Source organism: Pipistrellus kuhlii, unplaced genomic scaffold (genome assembly GCF_014108245.1).
Source record: "Pipistrellus kuhlii isolate mPipKuh1 unplaced genomic scaffold, mPipKuh1.p scaffold_m20_p_37, whole genome shotgun sequence".
Taxonomy (NCBI): domain Eukaryota; kingdom Metazoa; phylum Chordata; class Mammalia; order Chiroptera; family Vespertilionidae; genus Pipistrellus; species Pipistrellus kuhlii.
The window spans coordinates 5,050,835-5,072,968 of NW_023425537.1; the positions used below are offsets into that span (position 1 = coordinate 5,050,835).

Sequence of the window (22,134 nt, forward strand, 5' to 3'; positions counted from 1 at the left end):
AGCTTCCCCGGGGCTGGGGGAGCAGGGCCTCCGGGCATGGGGTGGGAGAGGCGGGAGGGTCACAGGCCGCAGCCCTATTCCCTGTCCTCCACCCTACCCCCCACCCCCACCCCCCCACCCCCCGCTCTGAGGAAGGGAGTCCACACGGTGACTCTCCCTAAATCCCTCCACCTCCGGGGCCTCAGTTTCCCTTGCTGCACTGCGAGAACCGGCCTGTGCCAGGCCCTGCCCGGGGGCTCTGCAGATTAGTGCCGGCGCTGGGGAGGGCGGCCTCTGATGCCCTTGTGCCTGGCCGCCTCCCCCACCGCTGCGGTGCCCAGACAGTGAGAGGTCCCTCTGGGGAGATGGGTCTTCTCTGGCCTCTTCCCATTTCTCTGTCCTCACTTCGGGGGGCGGGAGCCGGCCTTCCCTGGGGACCCCGTGATGACAGCTTGCTCTCAGGCACCAGGAAGTCACCTTTATCGTCCGGCCATTTCCTCCCGACTTTTCAGTCAGCGCCTTTCCACCCAGGCCTCCCTCCCTGCGCTCCCCTTCCCCATCCCCTCTGCCTCCCCTCCCGCCCGCACAGGCTCTCCTGGGGGGCTGACACAGTGGGGGGAGGCAGTGCTGGGCTGGTGGGGGACGTGGAAACCTGGGGGGGGCGGCAGGTGAGGGGTTTCTGTAGCCCCTCCGTGCCAGGTGCCAGACATGAAGCCCTGCCCCTCGTTCTCAGTCCGGCTGCCTCGTCCTCTCTGAGGGCCCCTCCCCTCCTGCCCACCCCCACCCCTGAGGCTCGGGCTGGAGTGACAGGGAGACCCAACAGGGCGTTGGGCATTAGCCGTTTGGGGGGCATATTACACAGGAGTGTTTACAGAAAGGCAATTGCCCGGAAAATGACTTCGGATGCGGTGGCACGGGGTGGAAGAGATGGTTTTAGCAAGCAGGCACAGATGGGCTTCTGTTCCAAGGACCCACAGGCAGGCAGCGGGGACGGAGGGGCCTGGGCACACGGCAGCCCAGAGCCGGGGCCCCCAAAGACAGCGGGTGGGGCAAGGGGTGATCCCCTCACCTGGTCCAGGTGCCGCCTGGAGCCTCGGCCAAGCTTGACCTCTGGCCTCCGGCCTCTGACCTCCCAGCACACGGCGCTTCCTGAGCGCAGTGGGCACCTGCCGGATGAAGTTGTCAGGCACAATGGATGGTGGCAGCCGCCTCGGGGCTCCTCCTGGGTGACTCGGGCTCCTCTTGCTCTGGCTACAGGCAGTGGGACCGGGCAGCCTCGAGCTGCACGTGCGTGTGTGTGGGCAGGGCCCTGTGGGGTCTGCGCCAGGCCCTCCGCCTCCCGGCCATCTCCCCGCACGCCTCCCTTCGCCCTGCCTGCGGGCCTCCCTGGGTCTGGCCAGGCCCTGGGGCTTCCTGAGCTGGGCTTCCCCCTACCTCTGCCCAGGCCATGGGGAGGGGACACACCTGTGAGGCCTCTCGGCTCCCCAGGGGAGGGGCCTTGACCAGCCTCCCCCCTCCAGGGAGAGGGAGACAGGGACCTGAACCCCAGGTCTTGAGCTTGGAGTCCTCGAAACAGGGGCCCCAGAGTCCTTTTCTCTCTCCCGTAGTTGGTAGCTTTGCTCTGCTCTCTCCCCTCTCCCCTTCCTCTCTCTTCTCCCCTCCCCCTCCCCCTCCTCTCTTCCCCACGTTCCTCTGAAGATGATGTCATGTGTGAACATCGCCCATGGGCGGCCAGAGGAAACGGTGGCATCTGGGTAAAGATGCAGGTGGGGCCGGGCTTGATGGCTTCCCAGACGGTGTCACTAAGACGCGGGGACTCTTAATTCTCATCATGAGCTACGGTGATCTCATGTAATAGAATGCAGCGGAGAATAAAAATAAATCAGGCTCATAAATAAACATGAAAGTTGGGATTGGTGGAACAAATAACAGCGTGGCCCTCTTCCCTGCGCCCTTTTCTGAAGCCGCCACTGGGGGGCGCCCACCTCTTCCTGATCACCCCAGGCTCGGCCTGTTCCCTCCGCTCTTGCCCAGGCTGTGAGGGCTGAGCGGAGGGTGACCAGAACTCCCTTCCCCACACTTCCCTTCCCCTTATTCTGGGCTGGATTTCACCAGTCCCGGGCATCTTCCCTGTAGCTGGAATCTCTGACTCAAAAATCATGGTGGGCCTTGTGCACGGAGGGTCCTTGGAGAGCCAGCGAACCCTCCAGCCTTATCTCTCAGGCTCCCCAACCTCCACCCCTCAGAGACTTTCAGTCCCAAGAGCCTGCCCCTTCCCCCGTGTCCCCCAGCTTGGCTGCCCTCCTCGCAAATCTTCCCCTTCCCTCACAGCTCTGACTGCCTTTCCACCAGAGTCCTCCGATGCCTGTGTCCCGGCACTATAGGACTCAGTCCTGCTTTCTCCCTCAAGGCCTCCCCGATCCCCCCAGGACCCCTGCCTGGACAGATCGCTCACCCCATCCCTTCCCGGTCACTGAACAGGAAACACCCGTCTGCTCAGGGCTGCGGCCCCCGGGCCTGAGCTGGCTAGATTGGAATTGATCTCCCAGGCTGTCGCCGGCTGCTCAGCCCGGGGAGGGCTCGGGAGGCTGTGAGCACTGGTGTCGGCGGCAGCAGGTCAGGAGTGAGGACATGGGAAGGCTGTCCTGCTAGGGCCCATTCCTGTGCCAGGAACGTCTTTAATGCAAAACAATGTACTTCCTCCTCCACGTCTCTCCAGCTCCGCACTCAGGGATTAGAGGTTAATGTCCCATTCTACAGGTGAGTGCCCCAGGCTCCCCGAGGGAGGAGGCGGGGGACAGACCTGTGGACAGACCGGATAAGTACATGAATGGCTAACCCTGACCCAGGGTCCCTCAGGGAAGGAGCTGACTCCATACCTGGTGGCCCCGGCCTGGGATTTTCCTGTGGTGCTCTCACTTCGGGGCCCCAGCTCCCAGGGGCCTTCTCCTCAGAGTAACAGGAAAGCCAAAACCGGTTTAGCTCAGTGGATAGAACGTCAACCTTCGGACTGAAAGATCCCAGGTTCGATTCCGGTCAAGGGCATGTACCTGGCATGTACCTTGGTTGTGGGCACATCCCCAGTAGGGGATGTGCAAGAGGCAGCTGATCGATGTTTCTCTCTCATCGATGTTTCTAGCTTTCTATCCCTCTCTCTTCCTCTCTGTAAAAAAATCAATAAAATATACTAAAATAAAAAAAAAGAAGAGTAACAGGAAGGCCCCTCAGCCCAGAAGCGCAGGCCAGCCCTCCCCCCCCCCGTCCCCCGGGGCCCTGCAGGAAGGAGGGGACATGCACGGGAAGGGAGCTAGGGCGCCTGGGTTTTGCGGGGGCCTCTCCTCTCCCCCAGCTAGTGTCTGTCTTCGGATCAGGAAGGGCAGCTCTCTGGGCCCCGGAGGGCACACGGCAGTTGGAAACCTGGCCCAGCGCGCCTGTGTGTGCCCGGAGCTCTGGGAGGGCCCGGGCCCCCCCGGGCCCTGCGGCTCAGGCAGAGCTGGGCGGGACTCCAGAGCCGGTTCCAGCAGCAAGGCCGTGGAAGGGTCTGCTCCCGCCTGGGCCAAGAGAGGGCTACGGGTGGCCAGGGTCCAGGCCTCAGAGGCCGCCTCCTGCTCCGTTGCACGCGATGAGGTTGCAAACCGCCCGCTGGTGCTGAGGGTGAGGGGGTTAGGGCCACAGGAGGTTCAGCCCCCTGAGTCTGGTTGGGCTATTCCTTCAGGTGATTATTAGGGTGATAATAATCACCCACATTCACTGGCCTTCCAGGGTGGCCACCGGCTCCTGAAGGGTAGGTACTGGGTCCGGGTGCCAGCCTCGCTCAGTCAGGAGCCATCGTCATGAATTCCCTCCCTGTCAGGGAACCTTTGCGCTGTGTTAACTCAATACGGTTTTCGTTTTCATTAGCTCACTTGGAACTTAAATAAATTTTAAATGTGCTTGAAAGGAAACCTCTCTCTGCCACCCCTAACAATGCTATTCATGAAATCAGTGGTTGGACCTTCTAGTTGGGGTTTTCCTAATCTTTATGCAAATAAAGATAAAATTATCTGTCTATATAAAAGCCTGAGCAACCGTTCGACTGTATGACTGGTAGCTATGATGCACACTGGCCACCAGGGGACAGACACTCAATGCACAGGCATGGAAACACGGAACAAACTAGTGAATCTCAGAGGGAAAGGAGGAATGGGGAGGACAGGAAGAGATTAAAGATCCTATATGCATACTAGAGGACCAGTGCATGGATTTGTGCACCAGTGGGGGTCCCTCAGCCTGTCCTGCGGGGATTGGACAGAAACCAGCAGTCTGACATCCCCTGAGGGGTCCCGGATTGCGAGAGGGTGCAGGCCAGGCCGAGGAATCCCTCCAGTGCACGAATCCCTGCACCGGGCCTCTAGATAAAGTATAAAACAGTGCTCCTCCCAAAGTCATCTCTTGTGTATCTGGACCTCACTTTGGGGAGCACAACAGGGTGAGTGTGGTGAGAGGGACAGATGCCCAGGGGGAGAAGGAGGGAAAGACCCCAGACCCAGTGCCAGGGGAGACATCAGGTAAACAAGAAAGAGCACCTGGCAGGGAGGCAGTGTCTGTGTGTGTGTCTGTGTTCCATCAATAAGCAATCGTCACATGTCAGGAAAATGTGGTGGGAGGGGGAGGGAGAACCTAGTAGGGATTGGGGTCAAATCTGGCCTCTGGTCATGGCACTGACTTCTGTGACCTCAGTAGCCCCATCTCTGAAATGGGACCACAGTAACAGCCCCTGACGGGGGGGTCCTGGGAGACGCATGGGTTGAGATGATGGCCATCAGGCAGACCCGTGGACGCTGCAGAAATCTGTGTCCGCGGAAGCCGGTTCTCGCTTGGTTTTGGTGTGAGGCGGTGGGTCCTCTTGGGCTCTGACCCCCAGATCTACCTGCCTCTGCCATAGCCCAGTGGGGCGCTAGTGTGTGTGTGGGGTGAGGGGTGGCTTTTCCTGAAAGGTGGCCGAGTCTCCTCCCCCCGCCTTCGGTGCACAGGGGGTGACGGAGGCCTGGCAGCAGGCCTGGTGAACCCTGGTGTGTGGAGGGAGGGGGCTGAGGGGCTGGGCTGGATGGAATCTGGCCGGGTTCCCTTCAAGTCGGCCCCTTGAGGGGGGTACATGTGTCTGTTGCAGTGTCTGACATCCCCAGACCAAGGCTGTATTTTGGGGGGGTACTGTTTTGAGGCTGGTTGGTTGTGAGGTTGGGGGTGTGCGTGTCCGTCTCACAGTGTATTGACTTCTGGGGGTGGGGAGGGCCATGTATTTTATGCCCAGGAATATGGCCGAGGTGAGCCGCAGCAGTCCTGCCGCCCCTGGGCCCCCTGGAACCCCTGCCCCCTGCTGGGCTGCGGGAAGGCCAACATGGGGACCTCAGGGTGGGAGTCTGCAGGGCCCGGCCTGGGGAGGCCAGGGGCTCAGGGCTGGGGAACACGTGGGGAAGGGATTCGGAGCTCCGTCTGGGACCTCAACCCCCGGCCTCTTTTCTCGTTTCTGTACTGTCCTTTGTCCCTGTGGGTCTTGACCGTGTGTGTGTGTGTGTGTGTGTGTGTGTGTGTTGGGAGGGGAGACGGAAGAAAGAGAGGGGAGGGTCCCAGGAGGGGGGCTTGAGCTGTTCTGTCTGCTTTCTTTTTCCTTTGAGTGTATCCCAAACCCACCGCCCCTCCCTGTCCGCTCTGTGCCCAGCCTCTCCTGTCTGTCCGCCTGTCTGTCTCCGGGAAGGGACGGGAAGGAGGGTCCCCTGTCTCAGGCCCTGGGCCTCTGTCTCCTTGGGAAGCCCCGTCACGCCCCGCTCCTATGGGTCCTACTTCTGGCCCCTTTCCAAGTGAACCCCCAGACAAGAGTGTGGGGACATGCTAGTCTGAGGGAGGAGGCTGCCACCCCCACCTGCCCAGGGGGCGCCTTTCTAACCGGTCAGCAAGCGCCTCAAAGGAAGCCCCTTCCCTCACCCATGCCAACCACCTTTAAGAAGGAGAAAGGGGACCCCCCCTCCTCCGCTTCCAGACCCTCTTTGGCCTTAAAGGACAGGACCTCACCTGCAGTCATCCCTCCATACCCCGCAGGAGAGCAAGAAGCTGGGCCCTGCCCTCCCTCTCCCATGCTCCCTTTCCCCCAGCCCCACTTCTGCCCCTTCTGTCCTCTAGTTGGGGCTGGGCCCCGGCCTCACCCCTCACCTCTCTGCCCTCCCAGGCTCGGCCGCCCCGCCCCTCCCCGTAGGGACTCCTGAGGCCAGGCCTGGGCGGGCAGCCCCAGGCCGGGCGGGCGCGTGGTGACCCCGCCGTGTGCCCTCTCCCTCCCCCGCAGATCCGGAGCGGAGCAGCCCCCCCATGCTGTCTGCGGACGATGCCGAGTACCCGCGGGAGTACCGGACCCTGGGGGGCGGGGCGGGGGGCGGCGGCGGCCGGCGCTTCTCCAACGTGGGGCTGGTGCACACGTCCGAGCGCCGGCACACGGTGATCGCCGCCCAGAGCCTGGAGGCGCTCAGCGGGCTGCAGAAGGCGGACGCCGAGCGCAAGCGCGATGCCTTCATGGACCACCTGAAGAGCAAGTACCCGCAGCACGCCCTGGCGCTGCGCGGCCAGCAGGACCGCATCCGCGAGCAGGTGAGCGGCGCGGGGGCTGGCGGGGCGCGCGGGGCGGGGCGGGGGCCAGCGGGGGAGCGTCTGGCCCGCGCTCCCCTGCCCCCAGGCTCATTCCCATTCTGAGAGGGGCTGGGGCTGGGGCCGAGGGGGAAGAGCTGGAGAGGGGGGCAATGGCCCCTGGTGGCCTTTTCTGGAGCCTGGGGAGGAGGGGGAGGAGGGGCCTCAGCCTCCAGGCCTCTGCCTGCACCGGCTCAGGCTGTGGGACGGGGCAGAGGGCAGGAAGGCCGGCCTCGGAGGTCAAGGGCGCCGTGGGGAAGGGAGAGGGGACACCCTGGGGGCTGACTGTTCCGAACCTGAGGGTCCGTCCTGCGGTGGAGCAGGGGCTTGGGGTGCGCACCTCTGTGAGATGGCCCGGTGGGAACCTCCATGGGCTGGATCGGATGTGCCCCGGGCCTGGTGGGAACAGCGCCCTCAACTCCTGGGGGCTCGTACCTCCCCACCCACCCCATCCTTCCCCAGGGGCCATGGCCGTTGGGGAAGGGGGACCTGGAACAGCTCTGCACCTGAGGGAGAGGAGGCAGGCCAGCAGGAGGGATGGGAAGAGAAATGGCCATGGGGACTGGCCAGGACACTTGGGTCCAGAGGGGGTTGAGAGCTCATTTCTTGAGGTGTGGTGAGCCAATGGCCACTTTCAGAGGCGATCAGAGGTGGTGAAGGGACAGGATCCTTGGCTGCAGACCGGCTGGGGAGGTGCCCTGGTTTCTCTCCTGCCATCAATGAATGAGGCTCAGAGGAGGGTGGGGCTCCTGCCTCTGGTCGGGGCCTGTCTGCTCTCTTTTCTATATGGGGGGCAGAGGGGCCGGGTGCTTCCTTCGTCAGCCTCTGCCATATCCTCGGGTTCCTGGACGCATCTCTCTCTCCAAACCGGACCTTCTCGTCGGTAGGAAAGTCCGCTCTTGGGACTAGCCTTCTGCTCACAGTTCCGCGTGGGTGCGGTGCCCGGATGGCTGCGAGGCTCAGGCGCTGTCCACTGTGGAGGAAGGGACCACGGGGAGGGGGCTCCGTGCCATCAGCCTCCTCCCCGTCCAGCCTTGGGGTGTCAGTCCCTACTCCCCTGCTCTGTCCCCCCTTTCCAGGCACCGCTGGGAGTGGCCGGGGAAGTGTGTGTCCCCACCCCCATCCTCACTGCAGGGATCGGGATGCATCCCCTTATCTGTCCCCTGATGTCACCTCCGGTTCTGCCTGGCTTTGCTTTTAGCAGAGTTCTGACTGGAATAGGGAGAGTAGCAGACGAAGGAGATGTGGTCTCCACTCTCAGGGACCCCCCCCCCTTGTGGGTCCCCTCTGTTTGCTCTGGCTTGGGAAGAGGAAGTAGGGGCCTTTGTGATCTAGATGGGGTGAAGGGATGGTTAAACTTATATGGGGAGTACAGTCATTGGGAGAGGGTGTGGAGGAGGGGGGTCATCAGGGAAAGCTTCCTGGAGGAGGAGGCACCTAAACTCTGTGCAGACGGGTGAAAGAGGACTGAGGAGGCACCAGAAGGAGAAAGGTGCTTTACAAGGTTGCTGGGAAGCGGGGGGGAGCATAGGCTTGAGCAGAGCTGGATTGGGGACTGGCACAGAGGTCCCCCTGGCTGGTGCAGACGGCTGGGTGGTCAGGAGGGATGGGCAGACTGGAAAAGTGGGGCCAGGTGGTAGTCGCTAGAAGGGCTGTGGTTGTTGTTCAGGGTGAATAGGAGGGGACAAAAGGGTGGCTGGAGGCAGGAGAAGGAGAGGAAGAAGAGTGTGTCATGGAGGACGAAGGGAAAAGATGGGGAGGGGGGTTGGGAAGAAGACTGAACAAGACTTGTTGGCTGCCTTGGTCTAGAAGGCAAAGACAGAAAAACCCTGGTGACGGGGAGATGTTGGTGCCTTGAGAGAAATGAGAGAACTGGGAGGGAGGTTTGGAGTGCAGACAGGAACAGAGAGAAGAGTTGGAGGAGTGGGTAGGGTGTTCACAGGATGTCATTTCAACACTGTGTACAGCTCAAGACTCTAAAGGGACCACAGCTTCAGGAGAAGGGTTGAGTAGGATTGAGTCAGAATGGGAATGGGGCCTGGTGCGTAGCCTGGCCACCGAGGCAGAGCGGAGTCTGAGAGGGAAGGGGCCATGGCAGTTGGAGAAGGGGGACCTGGAACAGCTCTGCACCTGAGGGAGAGGAGGCAGGCCAGCAGGAGGGATGGGAAAGAAATGGCCATGGGGACTGGCCAGGACACTTGGGTCCAGAGGGGGTTGAAAGCTCATTTCTTGAGGTGTGGTGAGCCAATGGCCACTTTCAGAGGCCATCAGAGGTGGTGAAGGGACAGGATCCTTGGCTGCAGACCGGCTGGGGAGGTTCTGCCAGAAAAAAAGATGGAGGCAGCCAAGGTGGTGGCCACAGGGGGCAGCAGGCCTGCAGGAGATGTGGGCGAGTTTGAGGGCCTTGTCCGTGTCTGGCATGTTCTTTGGCGGTGAGGTGGCACTCAGTAAACATGTAGGAAATGAATCAAAGCACGGCCATTCGCTCTCAGATTCATTCCTTTGTCCATCAACTCATCCATTCCCTCCCTGGGAGTGCACGTGGGTGGGACCTGCAGCCGGTCCGCTGGCCAGTGCCTCCGCGGAGTGCTGGCTCAGCAAACGTTTGTGGAGTGAATGAAATGGGAGAATGTGAAGACGCTGAGGGCTGAGAGGGCATGGGAGAAAGTCCTGGAGGAATCAGAGGGGATGGGCTTTGAGGTGGCAGATGTGGTGTGGCCTTGAGGTGGGAGAAGAGTCGGTCTCCCTGTGAAGGCCAGGAGAAAGGCGGGGTGGGGTAAGAGGCTCGCTGGGTGAGGACCTCTCATCTCTGTGGGGTAGGAAGTGATATCCTCAGTGAGGAGGGAATGAAGAACCGCAGGAGAGGAGAAGTGAGGAGCAGCTCCCCGGCAGAGTGTGCAGGAGGTGGCCGAGAGGCGAGAAAAGGACCTCAGGAAATCTGACGGGGAAGCTTCTCCCTTAGGCCTAGGGAGCCCCAAGTCTGACAGGAGGTGGGAAACACGCAGACACAGACCATGGGCTCTCAGAGACCCCGCCCCCTGCCTCCCTAAGGGACGGTCCCTCCTCAGCGTGAGAGAATGCCCTCCTGCCCCGCCTCAGCCCCCAGCGGCTCCTGCCCGCTCCCCCTAATGGGGTGTCCCCCCTTCGCACACACAGGTTGGCGGCTGGACCGTGGACCCCGTGTGCCTTCTCAGCTCCCTCTGCTCCCACCTCCATGGCGACTCCGCCCCCTCCGGGGCTGGCCAGCCGGCCCAGGTGAGTCACCCGCCTCCACCCCAACCCAAGCCCATGGCGGAGTCTGGCTTTGGGGAGGATTTTTTTTTTTTTTTTTTTTTGGAAGGGGGTATTGAGGAGTTTTATTTTGCATCCCTTTCTCTTAGGCAGGAGCCTCCCATTTCCAGGAGACCCTTACACCCTGTTTTCACTCCCCTGGTTGCCTAGTTCCTATCACTCCCGCTCCAGACCTGTGCCAAGGTTTGGCTTTGGGAAGGAACTTTTTGAGGGGGAATACTCAGGTTTTGCAAACATTTTTGTGTCCTTTTCTTCTTTAAACAGGGGTCCCCTTCCCCCGGAGTCTTAGGCCCTGCCCCACCCCCACCCAACCCTCCCATCTCTGAGCAGACCCACCCTCCCTGAGGCCTCATCATCAGGGAGTCCTTCACGAGGTCTCTCTCCCACCCTTCTCGCCACGCTCAGGGCTTAGTTTCACGGAGTTAAGAGGATGCTGGCAGCTGGGCATGTGTGCAGAAGATGGACCTTCTCTGAGACGGGGGCACACGGAGGCAGGCGCGGGCTCTCAGCTCAGGCCAGAACACGGCTACGGGAGGAAGCCAGGCATCCGGGGACCCAACGGGGCGGAGGGGTCCGGGAGACAGAGTTGCCAGGAGGAAGGGTTTGGACTTGGCGTTCAGCGTTAGGCGGCAGCAGGGCCAGAGGCAGGGGAGCCAGCGGGTAGCTCACAGCAAGCCTTGACTCTTGTAAGAATTAGAAGGAAAAAGGTGACCACCTGGGGAGGGACAAGGCTCCGGGGCACCGACCCATTTAGCTGAGTGAACTTGAGTCTCGTAACAGGTTGGCATGTCTTGGCATCCCTCACAGGGCATCCAGCCCGCGTCCCTTCCTGGCATCCCGCCCCATCTTGACGGAACTTCGGGGAACAAAGATGGGTCTGCCCCCAAGGCTGCATGGCAAGTGGGACAGACGTGTCCTGTGTGGCCAAGTGCGCGTGGAGGCCAACGTGGGGCTGGAAGAGGGACGGCGATGAGGCAGAGGACACACAGGCTGTGCCTCGGGCATGCAGAGGCCTCCCTACACGGGGTGTCCCCGGTTGGACGGGGTTGGGGTGAGGAAGAGGAGAGAGTGGGACTTGGTGAGCTCAGCTGTCCCAAGACGAGGGGTTCCCGGCCTGCCCACCTCTGCCTCTGACGAGGAAGGAAGGAGAGCGTGAAGGACCCTCGCCCCAGAACCTTGGGGTCTCTGAGAAAAGGGCTGTGCCCAGGATGCTGTCATCACTGGATATTTAGCGAATATCAAAGGCTTCCAATGCCCACGGCGGCGCCTGAGGCCCCTTGGGTGAAGGCAGGACCGGAGTTCAGCAAACGCCAGTCACCCAGCCGGGCAGGATCAGAAAGCATCGGGGAGGCTGGTAGCACCGAAGGCCACGGTGCCAGCGCCCCGGTGGGGGAGGCTGTGAGCTCACTGGGTGGGGGTCAGGGCGCAGGACATTCCCTCCCCCCGACCCAGACCTGCGGCGGCGGGGCCTGGCGAGGACCCTGGGGCCCGGGCAGAGGCTGGAATCCGCCCGCAGCCCCTCCCCCGCTCCCACTGGGCCGGCTCTCCCCCCGCCTCCCGCTGCTGCAACCCGAGTCCCGGCTCCGGGCGGAGGGCCGGCGGATCGGGTGACCCAGCGCCGCCGCCGCAGCCTCCGCGGCTCCTGGCGGGGCTGCGCCCGCGGGCGCGCGGGGAGGGCAGGGATGCGCGGGGCCGCGCGCGCCGCCAGGTGGAGTCGCGGTTACCGAGGCGACCGGGCCCGGCCCGCTCCGCGGCGGCGGCGCTCGCACTGCAGCAAAGGGCACCGGCGGCGGCTGCGGCGGCGGCCGGGGGCGGGAGAGCCGGGCGGGTGGGAGTAGGGCCGCCCTCCCTCCCTCCCCGGCCGGACGCGGAACCCGGGGCTGGGCCCCCCCCCGCGCATACACCTGTGGCCGCAGGTAAGCGCAGCGCAGCGGCTGCGGGGGTCGGGGCCGCCGCCGCGGGCGATGCGGGGAGCGAGGACGCGGAGATGGGGGGCGGAGGGGGGGGCGCTCCGAGGCTGCGGGGGGGGCCGTCGGGGGTGGGGTTGCGGAGGCCGCTGCGGTTCCCGATCCCTGAGAAACGCCCCCTTCTCTTCCCACCCCCCCCATCGGGTTTGCAGCCTCTGGCGTGGGCCGGGCCCCCCACCCCAAAATGCCCTGGGCGCCCCCTCCCCCAGCCGCGGGAAGTCATAACCTTCCCGGGGGTGCACCTCGGCCCCCTCCCCCCCGCGCACGTCCCTCCCACCCTCCCCCCTCCTCCCCTCCCTACACACACACACACACACACACACACACACACACACACACTCTGCATGGGAAGGGTTAGGACAGGAGTGGGGGGGGGCCGCACCGAGGGGAGGGTCATGCATGTGCGTCGCGCTGGGAGGGGCGCCCGCGGGGGGGTTCGGGGGCCCCGGCCTGGGGGGCGGCTGTTGCGGGGACCGTGCTCCCAGGAGCTGGAGGTGGGTGTGTGCCCGGTGCAGCGGAGCCGGAGAGCGAGGAGCCGGGTGAGACCTATGGGTGGTCCGCCCTCCCTGGAGGATGCGGTAGGGGCTGGAGGTCAAGGAGGGGTCAGGCACTCGCCGAGCATGCAGGGGCCATCTGCCCGGGAGGCGGGACCTCAGCTGCCTGGCGGGGCTGAGGCTCCCAGGGGGCACAGCCGCTCCCTCTCCCGAGCAGCGGAGAGCGGGGAGCAGCTGCCAGGGACAGGAGGAACCCCACTGAGGACCCCCAGGGCGGGGAGGGAGGGCGTTAACCCCCACCTTCCAGGGGGAGGAAGCTGTGTTTTCTCTCCTCTCCAGGGGGTCTGAGGACGCCCTGGCCTTGCTTCCTTGGGTCCTCGGGCAGCCCCCGTCCCCGGTTCTGAGAGCCTTGTCCCTAGAAAGTGGCGGGGGCTCTGGGTTATCCCCTGATAACAGCTCCCTGGCCCCTGCGCCAGCCTTTCCTGCTCTGATTGGCCGTGCAGGGTCTCCCTACTCAACCCGTTATTTGGCCTTCTCACGGTCTGCTGGGAGGGAGACCCCTGGACGAGGGGTACTGGAGGTTTTGGCTTGGGCTGGGGAGCCCCACCTGTCCTGGGCCCTAGCTGTCCTCTGCCCTCCTCCCGGGGAGGGGGGGTTGTGTTGGGACACCCCCAGGGGAAGGGCCCAGAGGCTGAGCAGAGCTGGGTACCAGGAGATGGAGGGAGAGGTGCCAGAGGAGAGGATTCAGAGACATCCCCCTCCTCCCTGGGCTGGCCCCGTTCTGGCATTGATTCATGGTCAGATGTTTGTTGAGGGCCTGCTCTGTCCCAGGCACAGTGATGGGCATGGCAGGAGAAGGGGGAGGCGGCCAAGGTGCTGCAGGTTGGGTGGGGAGAACCCACGTGAGTGAACGGGGAGGGGCCCTCTGCTCGTCACCCAAGGCTGTCTGTCCCACGGGCTTCACACCCCAGGAAGAGACAGCATCCCCAAGGACCCCCCTATGGCCCTCCCTCTAAGGACACTGAGTTGCCAGGAGACAGTCTCGTTCCCGATGGGGCCCCCGTGGAAGAGGATCACTCCTCCCACTTCCCAGAGGAGGATGGGCAGGAGCCAGCCAGCGTGCTGGGCAGGCAGAGCCCCGAGTGCCGGGACGGGGATGGTAGCCTCACCCCAAGTTCGCCAAGCACAAACAACGCAACTCTCCCATCTTTTAAAAATATATATATATTTTTTTTTTATTGATTTTTTTCTACAGAGGAAGGGAGCGGGATAGAGAGTTAGAAACATCAATCAGCTGCCTCCTGCACACCCCCTACTGGGGATGTGCCTGCAACCAAGGTACATGCCCATGACTGGAATCGAACCTGGGACCCTTCAGTCCTCAGGCCGACGCTCTATCCAGTGAGCCAAACCGGTCAGGGCAGCTCTCCCATCTTTACCCTCTAGTGGGACTTGCTTGGCTTCTTGGCCGATGCCACTCAGTCCTTGGCACTGGCCCCAGCTTGTCACCCCTCTCTTGCAGGTCTGACTGCCCCATGGATGTGCCTAGCCTTGGGACCCCGAGGTAGGCCCGTGTTGAGGGCATAGCCAGTGTGGCTGCGGGCAGGTCCCAGCCCTGTCTCCCTCCCAGAGGCACGAGGTGGGCCCCAGCCATCGGCACCCACTGACTTGGATGTGCTGACATGGGGGGCCGAATGGAGGGGGCCACCTTCTGCCTCTTTTGAACGGGGAGCACACCCACCGGACACATCACGTTTGGGACATCTCAGGCACGGGATGGTGGCCGAGGGCCCTGACCTCGCTGGCGAGGGGAAGGAGGGATGCGACTCTCTTTGTACGTGTGCGTCCTGCTTCCTGTGTTTCTGCATCTGGTGTGTGTCCGCACACATACATGAGTGGGCCATGTGGCCCTGCCGGGGACATTGGGGGGGGTATGTGGATGGTGGCGGTGTCTCTGTGTGTGACTGGAGTGTGTAGGAGTGGGGGTGTCTATGGACACATAGCTCTGCCTCTGAGTTTGCTTGTTCTGACCACGGAGGGATGTGTGTGTCTATTTGGGGGGGGGGGGTGTTGTTGCTCTGGATGTGCTTGCGGTGACGTCCTTCTGGAGCCTGTGCATGGGCTCAGCGTGGGGCCTGCGTGTTGCCGGGTGCTGCGGGGGGCCCCGTGGGCACAGGGTAATGGTGGTGGGTGAGGGACAGCGGCCTTCGCTGCAGACCCGTCCATCATCCCTGAGGCTGCAAACACGACTTTCATCACAAACCTTCCTGTGCCCTCTGCCTGGCTCCGAGGGCCCCTCCCCTTCCCAAAGCTGCAGGCAGCTATGGCAGGAGCCTGTTCCTCCAGCCCCGCCTCCCCTCAGCTCCTGTGGGCACCCCCTGGCACGGATGGGGGTGGCATGTGTCCATAGATGGTTCCCGGCACTGGCGAGGGCACAGCCTTTGTTGTTCCCTTCCCCTGCCTGCCATGTTACTTTTTTTTTTTTTTTTTTGCAAGAGCCAATGCCAAAAGGAGAGCTGGGGATTGTGGCTCAGATGGGGTGGGCCTGGAGAGCGAACCTCATTATCCACCCTCCGCCCTAAAGGTCTAACTCAGGGCAAGCCTCCGTTCCAGGAAGGCCCCTCCGCGCAGCCCCTCTCTGTCTCCAAAGCATTCCGATGGCCCAGGATGCCCCCATGTTGTTTTCTCCTCCCATGGGGGGCCCTCAGCGTCCCGCCTCTCTGCCAGTGGCTCTGAGGCTTGGGGAATCTTGTTTGCTGGTGCCAGGCACCCCAGGGCCAGGCCATCTGCTGCCTCTTGTCTTCCTGCTGAGGCTGGCACCGGTCAGCAGGGGCCTTCAGCTTTGCCAAGAGCTAGCCAGGCCCCCTGGCCACTCCCTCCTGTCCTTAGTGATCCGAAATGGCCTCTGGCCTCCAGGGGAGGCAGGGCGACCCCAGGTTATTGCAGATGAAGAGGAATCTGAGCCCTCACCCATTTTAGAGGTTCAGGGAGCCCTCCTCTTTCGTCTGTCTGGCCACAGGGCATTGCCCATGCTCCCCCTTGCCCCAGCTCCCTCCCATTGCTCAGTGCTGGAAGGTGACTGGCACCTGTCCATCTTCCTCTACCATCCAGGTCTATCATGTTGACAGACCTCCCTACCCTGGCCTTGGTCTTGGGGCTCCCTCCACTACCTGCCCCATCAACCTTCCTGGGGTCCAGGTCTGACCTCATGGTGCTTCACTCAAACGTCTTCGCTCATCCGCCCTGTTAAATCTACAACATTTTGTTCAGCATTTAAGCCCCCTCATCTGGCCCCAGCCCCCTCTTTGTGGCCTAATCTGCTACTTTCCCAGACCATGCACCTCAGCCGGACTGGACAGTGGACTCCTCCCTCCACACACTCTCCTCTCGCCTGGCCCGGGCACTTGCCCATGCTGTCCCCTCTGCTCAGCATCCCTTTATCCAATCGGAGCTACTCGTTTCTCAAGACCTAGCTTACATGCCACCTCTTCCGGGAAGTCTTCCCTGGCCTGCAGCTCCAGTTCCTCTCTGTCAGGGTCTCCTGGGTTCCCCATACCACGGTCATGTCATCGGCGCCTTTCTCCATCCTACCTCTCTGAGGACAGAATGCTGGGCTTGTAAACACCTGGACGGGTCCTCCCCTCCCCCACCAGCAGGCCCAGAGCCCGCCCAGGGCCGTCCTGGGTCTCAGTAGAGAATGGGGTGCACACAGGCATAGCTTCCTTTCTGCCCCTGGGAGGGGGGAGGGCCCCTGTCCCAGGGCAGGATGCTGAGCGCCGAAGGTCTCTAACCCGCCCCTGCCCTCCTCTCCCCTCCCAACCCCATCATAACCATCTCTTCTCTTATTTCCATCAGCAGCCAAACTACTGGAGTTTCAAGGTCAGTGTGGGGTGCTTCTGCTTCCATGACAACTGCATGTGCCCTCCCCCCCCCCCCTCCCTGCACACGCTTTGCACAGGGGTGTGCGACTGCACGGGACCTTCTGGTGCGGGCGGAGGGCTTTGGGGTGCAGGCTGCGGCTGCTGCTTTGAGAGACTCGGGGTTTGGTGCTGGAATTTGGGCCGCCCCTGACGGGGGTCTGAGTTGGGGATCCTCAGGCTTTCCCAGGCCAGGACCGCTGGCTCTGAGGCTGGGCCTGGACCCCATCATCTTGTGTGTGTGTGGGGGGGGGCTGTTCTCTGACCACAGATCCTGAAACTCCATCTTCCAGCGAGGCCTGTGACTAAGATGGGCCCCTCATCCTGTTCTTACTTCCCTCTGTGGGGAGCTGGCCAGTGCCAGGCAAGAGCCTCACAGTCCTGCACCCCCAAACCTGTTGCCCACATGGAAGGCTGAGCTCAGGGATGGGTGTCTTTCTGCCTCCTTTGGAGAGACGGGGCTGCCCACAGTGGAGGAGCTGTCTGCCCCTCCAAGGGTACCCTACGGCCCTGGGAGAGCCCCCCTGGGTGCTTCTGCCATCTTTCCTGGCACCAAGGCCCAGAGCCAACCAGGTAGACTGATGCTTGCGACCCAGTCTCCAGCCCCTCAGGTCATGACGGGGGCGGGGAGTATCCACCCCACACTCCCCAGTGTCTGCTTGTCCCAAGCATCTTGTTGGCATGCGTTCTCCCAGGTGGAGACGTCCTTGAACCAGAGAGTCATGGAACAGAGTCATGGCCTTTCTGGAGGGGACAGCAGCGTGTAGTGGTTTAATCCGAGAGCCAGACCCCCTGGTGGTGAATTCCAGGCGGCTACTGACTAGCTAGGTGACCTGAGGCAAGTTCCCTATGGGCCTCGGTTTCTCCTCTGTAAAATGGCACAGCATCTGCGTCGTAGAGCCGTAGTGCAGAGAGAAGAAATGAGGTTCTGCACGTCCCAAGCACAGCCCCTGGCTCCGAGGGAGCCCCACATGGTAGCTTACCTCATTGTGAGAATCATGGATGCCACTTGAGTCCCCAATCAGAATCACCTTGGGGACTTGCAAAAAAATCTTGAACCCCAGGCCCCAACCCTCAGAGATTCTGATTCAGTGAATGTGGGGACCTCAAAAGTGTTTTTTAAAAGTTCCCAAGTGAAGCACTGGCCGGGTAGCTCAGTCGGTTAGAGCGTCGTCTCAATATGCCAAGGAACATACAGGAATCAACCAATGAATGCATGCATAAGTGGAACAAGAATTCAACCTCTCTCTCTCTCTCTCTCTCTCTCTCTCTCTCTCTCTCTCTCTCTCGTCAATAAGTAGCCCAGTTGGTGTGGCTCAGTGGTTGAGCATGGCTGAGGGTCTACCTATGAACCAGGAGGCCAGAGCATATACCCAGGGTGTGGGCTCCATCCTCAGTGTGGGAGTGCAGGGGGCAGCCAATCAATGATTCCCTCTCATCATTGATGTTTCTATCTCTCTCTCCCTCTCCCTTCTCTCTGAAATCAATAAAATATATATATTTTAAAAAAATTAGTAAGGAGCCAGGACCGGTTTGGCTCAGTGGATAGAACGTTAGCCTGTGGACTGAAAGGTCCCAGGTTCGATTCCGGTCAAGGGCATGTACCTTGGTTGCGGGCACATCCCCAGTGGGGTGTGTGTAAGAGGCAGCTGGTCAATGTTACTCTCTCATCGACGTTTCTAACTCTCTGTCCCTCTCAATTCCTCTCTGTGTAAAATCAATAAAATATATATTAAAAAAATTAGTAAGGAATAAAAAATAAAAAAAAAGTTCCCAAATGATTCTGCCCCAGGCTGGAGAGTTCTGGGAGCCTCCGATCCTAGTCTGACGGCCTCACTCAAGGTCCCCTCCCCCTGACCTCAGACCAGGAGCCTGGCTCTCTGGAGCCGCTCCAGCCTCTGGGAAGCTCTGCTGGAATGACTGTTGTGTTTTCTTGCCATCTCCCTCCTCATCGGGAAGTCCTTCTGGATGTCTCCCTTTTCGCTGCCCTGTCCCCACCCTGGGGACGGAGAGCAGTGCACACAGGCTTTCTCTCTTCTCCAGAGGGTTATCTGCAAGGGCGGTGAGACTAGAAAGGTGCTCGCGGGGCCAGGATGGAGACAGGAACTGGGGGGCAGGCCCCCCTGGCCAGGGTCTTGCCTTCTCAGGAGTCAGCTGTCTCTAGGATCCCCTTCATTCTAGCCCCTGTTCCATCTTCTTCCTGGCACCTCAGAGTGCCCCTCCCCAAACCACCCCTTTTTCTTCATCCCTGCCAACTGCTCATTCCGCCTGAACTCCGTCGCCCCTCATCCACCCACACCAGCCTGGCAACCACTGACCTTGCCGTTGCCTGGCAACCTCATGACCACCAGACCAGACATGGCTCTCCACACTGCCTCAGGGCTGAGGTGAGAGAGAAGGGCACCGGCTGCACTGGTGGTCAGCCCAAATCAGTCCTGGCACAGGCATCTCTGCCCGCCTCCCCCCACCTAGTTCTCACACTGCCCTCCTCTTCCGCAGACCCACGCCCACCCACTGGTGAAGGCCTTGTCCGTGAGGCCCCCTGAGGTCTCCAGACGTGTCCTCCCCATCCTTGAGGCCACGTGAGGGACAGCTGGGCACACTGCCCGTCAGAGGAAGATGCTCTCTCGTGTCAAGAGGGCTAATCCACTTGGTACATTAAATTGAGTTAATATGAAGATGGAGATTAATTAGGGGTTGATCAGGATTTGGGGCAGAAGAGGGCTGGGGAGGAGAATAAATGGTCCCTTTTTAGAGGTACTTTTAGTGTGTTGTGTGTTTTTTATTAATTATAAAAATGATTATTCTGATTGTGCAAACTTTGCCCAGCAGAAAATGTGTAAAGTAAAAAGAGACTGCGCCCTTCAGCAGCACATACACTCGCACTGTGAATGAAGGGCGCTGAGGAGGTTAGCACGGCCCTGGCGGAGGGCGACTCGCAGACTCATCAGAGGGGACGCTGTCTCAATGCCGATAGCCAACGTTCATCGTTCTGAGTGTTGTTTTGTTTAAAATAGGTAGTGGATTTTATAGAAACAGAATTGTGCAAAATGACTTTTTCCTGATAACTCATGTATGGATAGTTCATATATGTCTGTCGTGCAACCTAACATGGAATGATGTCGATCAGATTATCTTTCTCCCTCAAGTAAATGAGCTTCTGACAACGACCAGGCTTGAGGGGAGGGGCGGAGGCAGAGTGGCAGGAGCGGTGGCTGAGTGACAGCCCTGAAAGCAGGTTCTTTGGGTGCAACAGGAATCGGGGGGTGGGGGGTGGGGACTCCTTCCCCACGGACAGAGGGACCACACAGGCGTTCCCCTCAGCTGACGCTGTGGGACAAGAGGCTGCTCTGCTGGGCTCCAGGGGAGGTGTCTGGGGAAGGCCGGCCGGTTGGCTGGGTGGCAGCATGTGCCTTACAGGGAGGGGCTGAGGCCTAGCACTTATGCCATGTATGCGTGCGGATCACATAAGGCTTAGCATGCACACTGCACGTAATAGGCAGGACATCTGTTTGAAACCGGGGTCCAACTGGCTTTGGGGGGTTTGGGATGGTTTTCCCAGTAACCCCGTGGACATTGTGCACAGGTGGGTGAGGGCCCATACCCCACCCCCCTGAGCTGGGATCCTGGGGTCCCTAGATCTTGCTTTCTCCCTGGGCCCTGCCTCCTGCCCCAGCCCAACCCTCTAAGCCACAAAGGATAAATCCGCCGCTCCCCAACCTGCCGCTTAATTAATGTCTGGAACTAATGCCCCAATTTGCTCAATGATGCTGCTGCTCACTCACCTCGGTGACAAATCTGTGTTGTTGTTGTTCTTTGGGAGCTTAAAATAGCAGGCGTGCCCACGGCTCCGGCTCAGATGGTTTCTCTGTGGCTTCCCAGGGTGCTCGCGTCCTGGGCCCACTCCTTCCCCGCGGGGTGTCCCGGGAGGCCCAGGCCCCGAGAGGCTGGGAACTCCCCTGCAGCCACAGAGCCGAGCCTGGAATCCAGGAGGCCTTCCTGTGTGTGTCTGTCGCTGGCTGGGGGGGAGGAGGCGTTTGCCTGGGACCTGGGCGGGGGCAGCGGGCAGAGCGGAGGTTGCTTGCTCCGTCCCTCTCACCCGCCTTGCCCCTGCAGACCCGCAGCTCGCGCCACACTCAGGGAGCCCAGCCGGGGCTGGCAGACCAGGCGGCCAAGCTGTCCTACGCCTCCGCTGAGTCGCTGGAGACCATGTCGGAGGCCGAGCTGCCTCTGGGCTTCAGTAGGATGAACCGCTTCCGGCAGAGCCTGCCCCTCTCCCGATCTGCCAGCCAGAGCAAGCTGCGCTCACCAGGTACCGCCCGCCGCCCATCCTCCTCCGCCCGTGGCTCCTCCCTCTGCTCCGCTAGCCCTGCAGCCCTCTGCTCCCAGACCTGGACCATTCAGCTCTCTGCAGCCATCTTCCTAGAAGCCTCTGCCTCCCGCCCCATCCCTCCACCCAGCGACCTCCTCCCCTCAGAGCCTCTCCCTCCTGGTTTCTCTTCCCCGCCTTCTTCCAGCTCTCTCCCCTCGCCTCTCCATCACCTCTCCCACCCCTCAGCATCCCTGCCCCCCCCCCCCTTTAGCCCTCTCCCTCTCCCTCAGTTTCGGTCCCTCCTGCTCCCGCCCCCATTCCATTTCCTGGCCTAGGCTCCAGGCTGCTTGGGCCCGAGGAGGTGCCTGGGGAGGCCGCAGCATGCGGAGCGCCTGGGTGCACCTGCACCCCGGGGCGGGCGCGGGCGCGGGCCTCAGGCCCTGCCGCTGCGGGGCCAGCGGGGCCCCCGCAGGCCCCCCTGGCGCCCCCGGCGGGCGGCGCGGAGGCGGCGGCGGCGCGGACACTGACGGCGCCTCCCCCGCAGGGGTGCTATTCCTGCAGTTCGGGGAGGAGACGCGGCGCGTGCACATCACGCACGAGGTCAGCAGCCTGGACACGCTGCACGCGCTCATCGCGCACATGTTCCCGCAGAAGCTCACCATGGGCATGCTCAAGTCGCCCAACACCGCCATCCTCATCAAGGACGAGGCCCGCAACGTCTTCTATGAGCTGGAGGACGTCCGGTGGGCGAGGCCCCGGGAGCGAGGCGGGGCGGGGGGGGGGGGGGGGGATGGGTGGACTGCCCGGGACTTATGGGACTTCTCCTCGGTGGCGGGTGTGACTGGGAAGGCCACGCCTTAGCCCCCTGCTGACCTCACCCAGAGCCAGCCCTTCCTCTCCGCGCCCCACCCCCTGCTCGGCCTCAGCCATCTCAGCCCCACTCCTCCCCTCTGAATCCTGAGCTAACGGGACCCTGGCTGCGAGCCCCTGGATGGAGGCTGCTGGGTGGCCGAAGAGCCACTGAGCAAGGGGTTTGGAAGGGGTCGGGGCTCCCGGCCCCTCTCCCTGGAGTAGCTGCCTCTCCTGCGCACAGGGCTGGGGGGTGGTGACTTCTGAACCTCCTCCCGCCCTGCAGGGACATCCAGGACCGCAGTATTATCAAGATCTACAGGAAGGAGCCGCTCTATGCCGCCTTCCCTGGCTCACACCTCACCAACGGGGACCTCCGGGTATGGATGGGGTTGCCCAGGGCACGGGGGGGGGGGGGGGGGGGAAGGCTGGGCAGATGGGGCCCAGGAGCACCATCCCTTGACATCAGGGACCAGGGCCCGCTTTGGAGAAAGGAACACAGAGACTGAGGCAGAGGGGGCCTCTATTGATTGCGGGGCCATGGAGGAGTCCCTCCTTTCCCCTTTGAGCGCCCCCCCCTCCATCCGCTCAGGATTTCTCCATCAGGCCCCCCGCTATTCTAGAGGACTCTTCCAGGAACCGCTCCATCCGGTTGGGCTTCCCCCCTCCTGCCC

General features: G+C 61.9%; 1 protein-coding gene across 5 annotated transcripts in view; it reads left to right on the top strand.

The window, feature by feature from the left end:
• SRCIN1 (SRC kinase signaling inhibitor 1) overlaps nucleotides 1-22,134 on the top strand; it is a 64,838-nt gene that overhangs the window by 18,097 nt on the left and 24,607 nt on the right. For 2 of the 5 annotated variants that reach the window (XM_045570826.1, XM_036461390.2), the window contains exons 3-8: nucleotides 6,296-6,594; nucleotides 9,787-9,885; nucleotides 16,238-16,261; nucleotides 20,416-20,611; nucleotides 21,156-21,354; nucleotides 21,747-21,840. In XM_045570826.1, the coding sequence (XP_045426782.1) occupies nucleotides 6,296-6,594; nucleotides 9,787-9,885; nucleotides 16,238-16,261; nucleotides 20,416-20,611; nucleotides 21,156-21,354; nucleotides 21,747-21,840 (911 nt within the window). Of the gene's footprint in view, nucleotides 1-6,295; nucleotides 6,595-9,786; nucleotides 9,886-11,703; nucleotides 11,838-16,237; nucleotides 16,262-20,415; nucleotides 20,612-21,155; nucleotides 21,355-21,746; nucleotides 21,841-22,134 lie in introns of those variants that run through there. The other 3 variants (XM_036461391.2, XM_045570828.1, XM_045570827.1) reach the window with 3 other exon arrangements.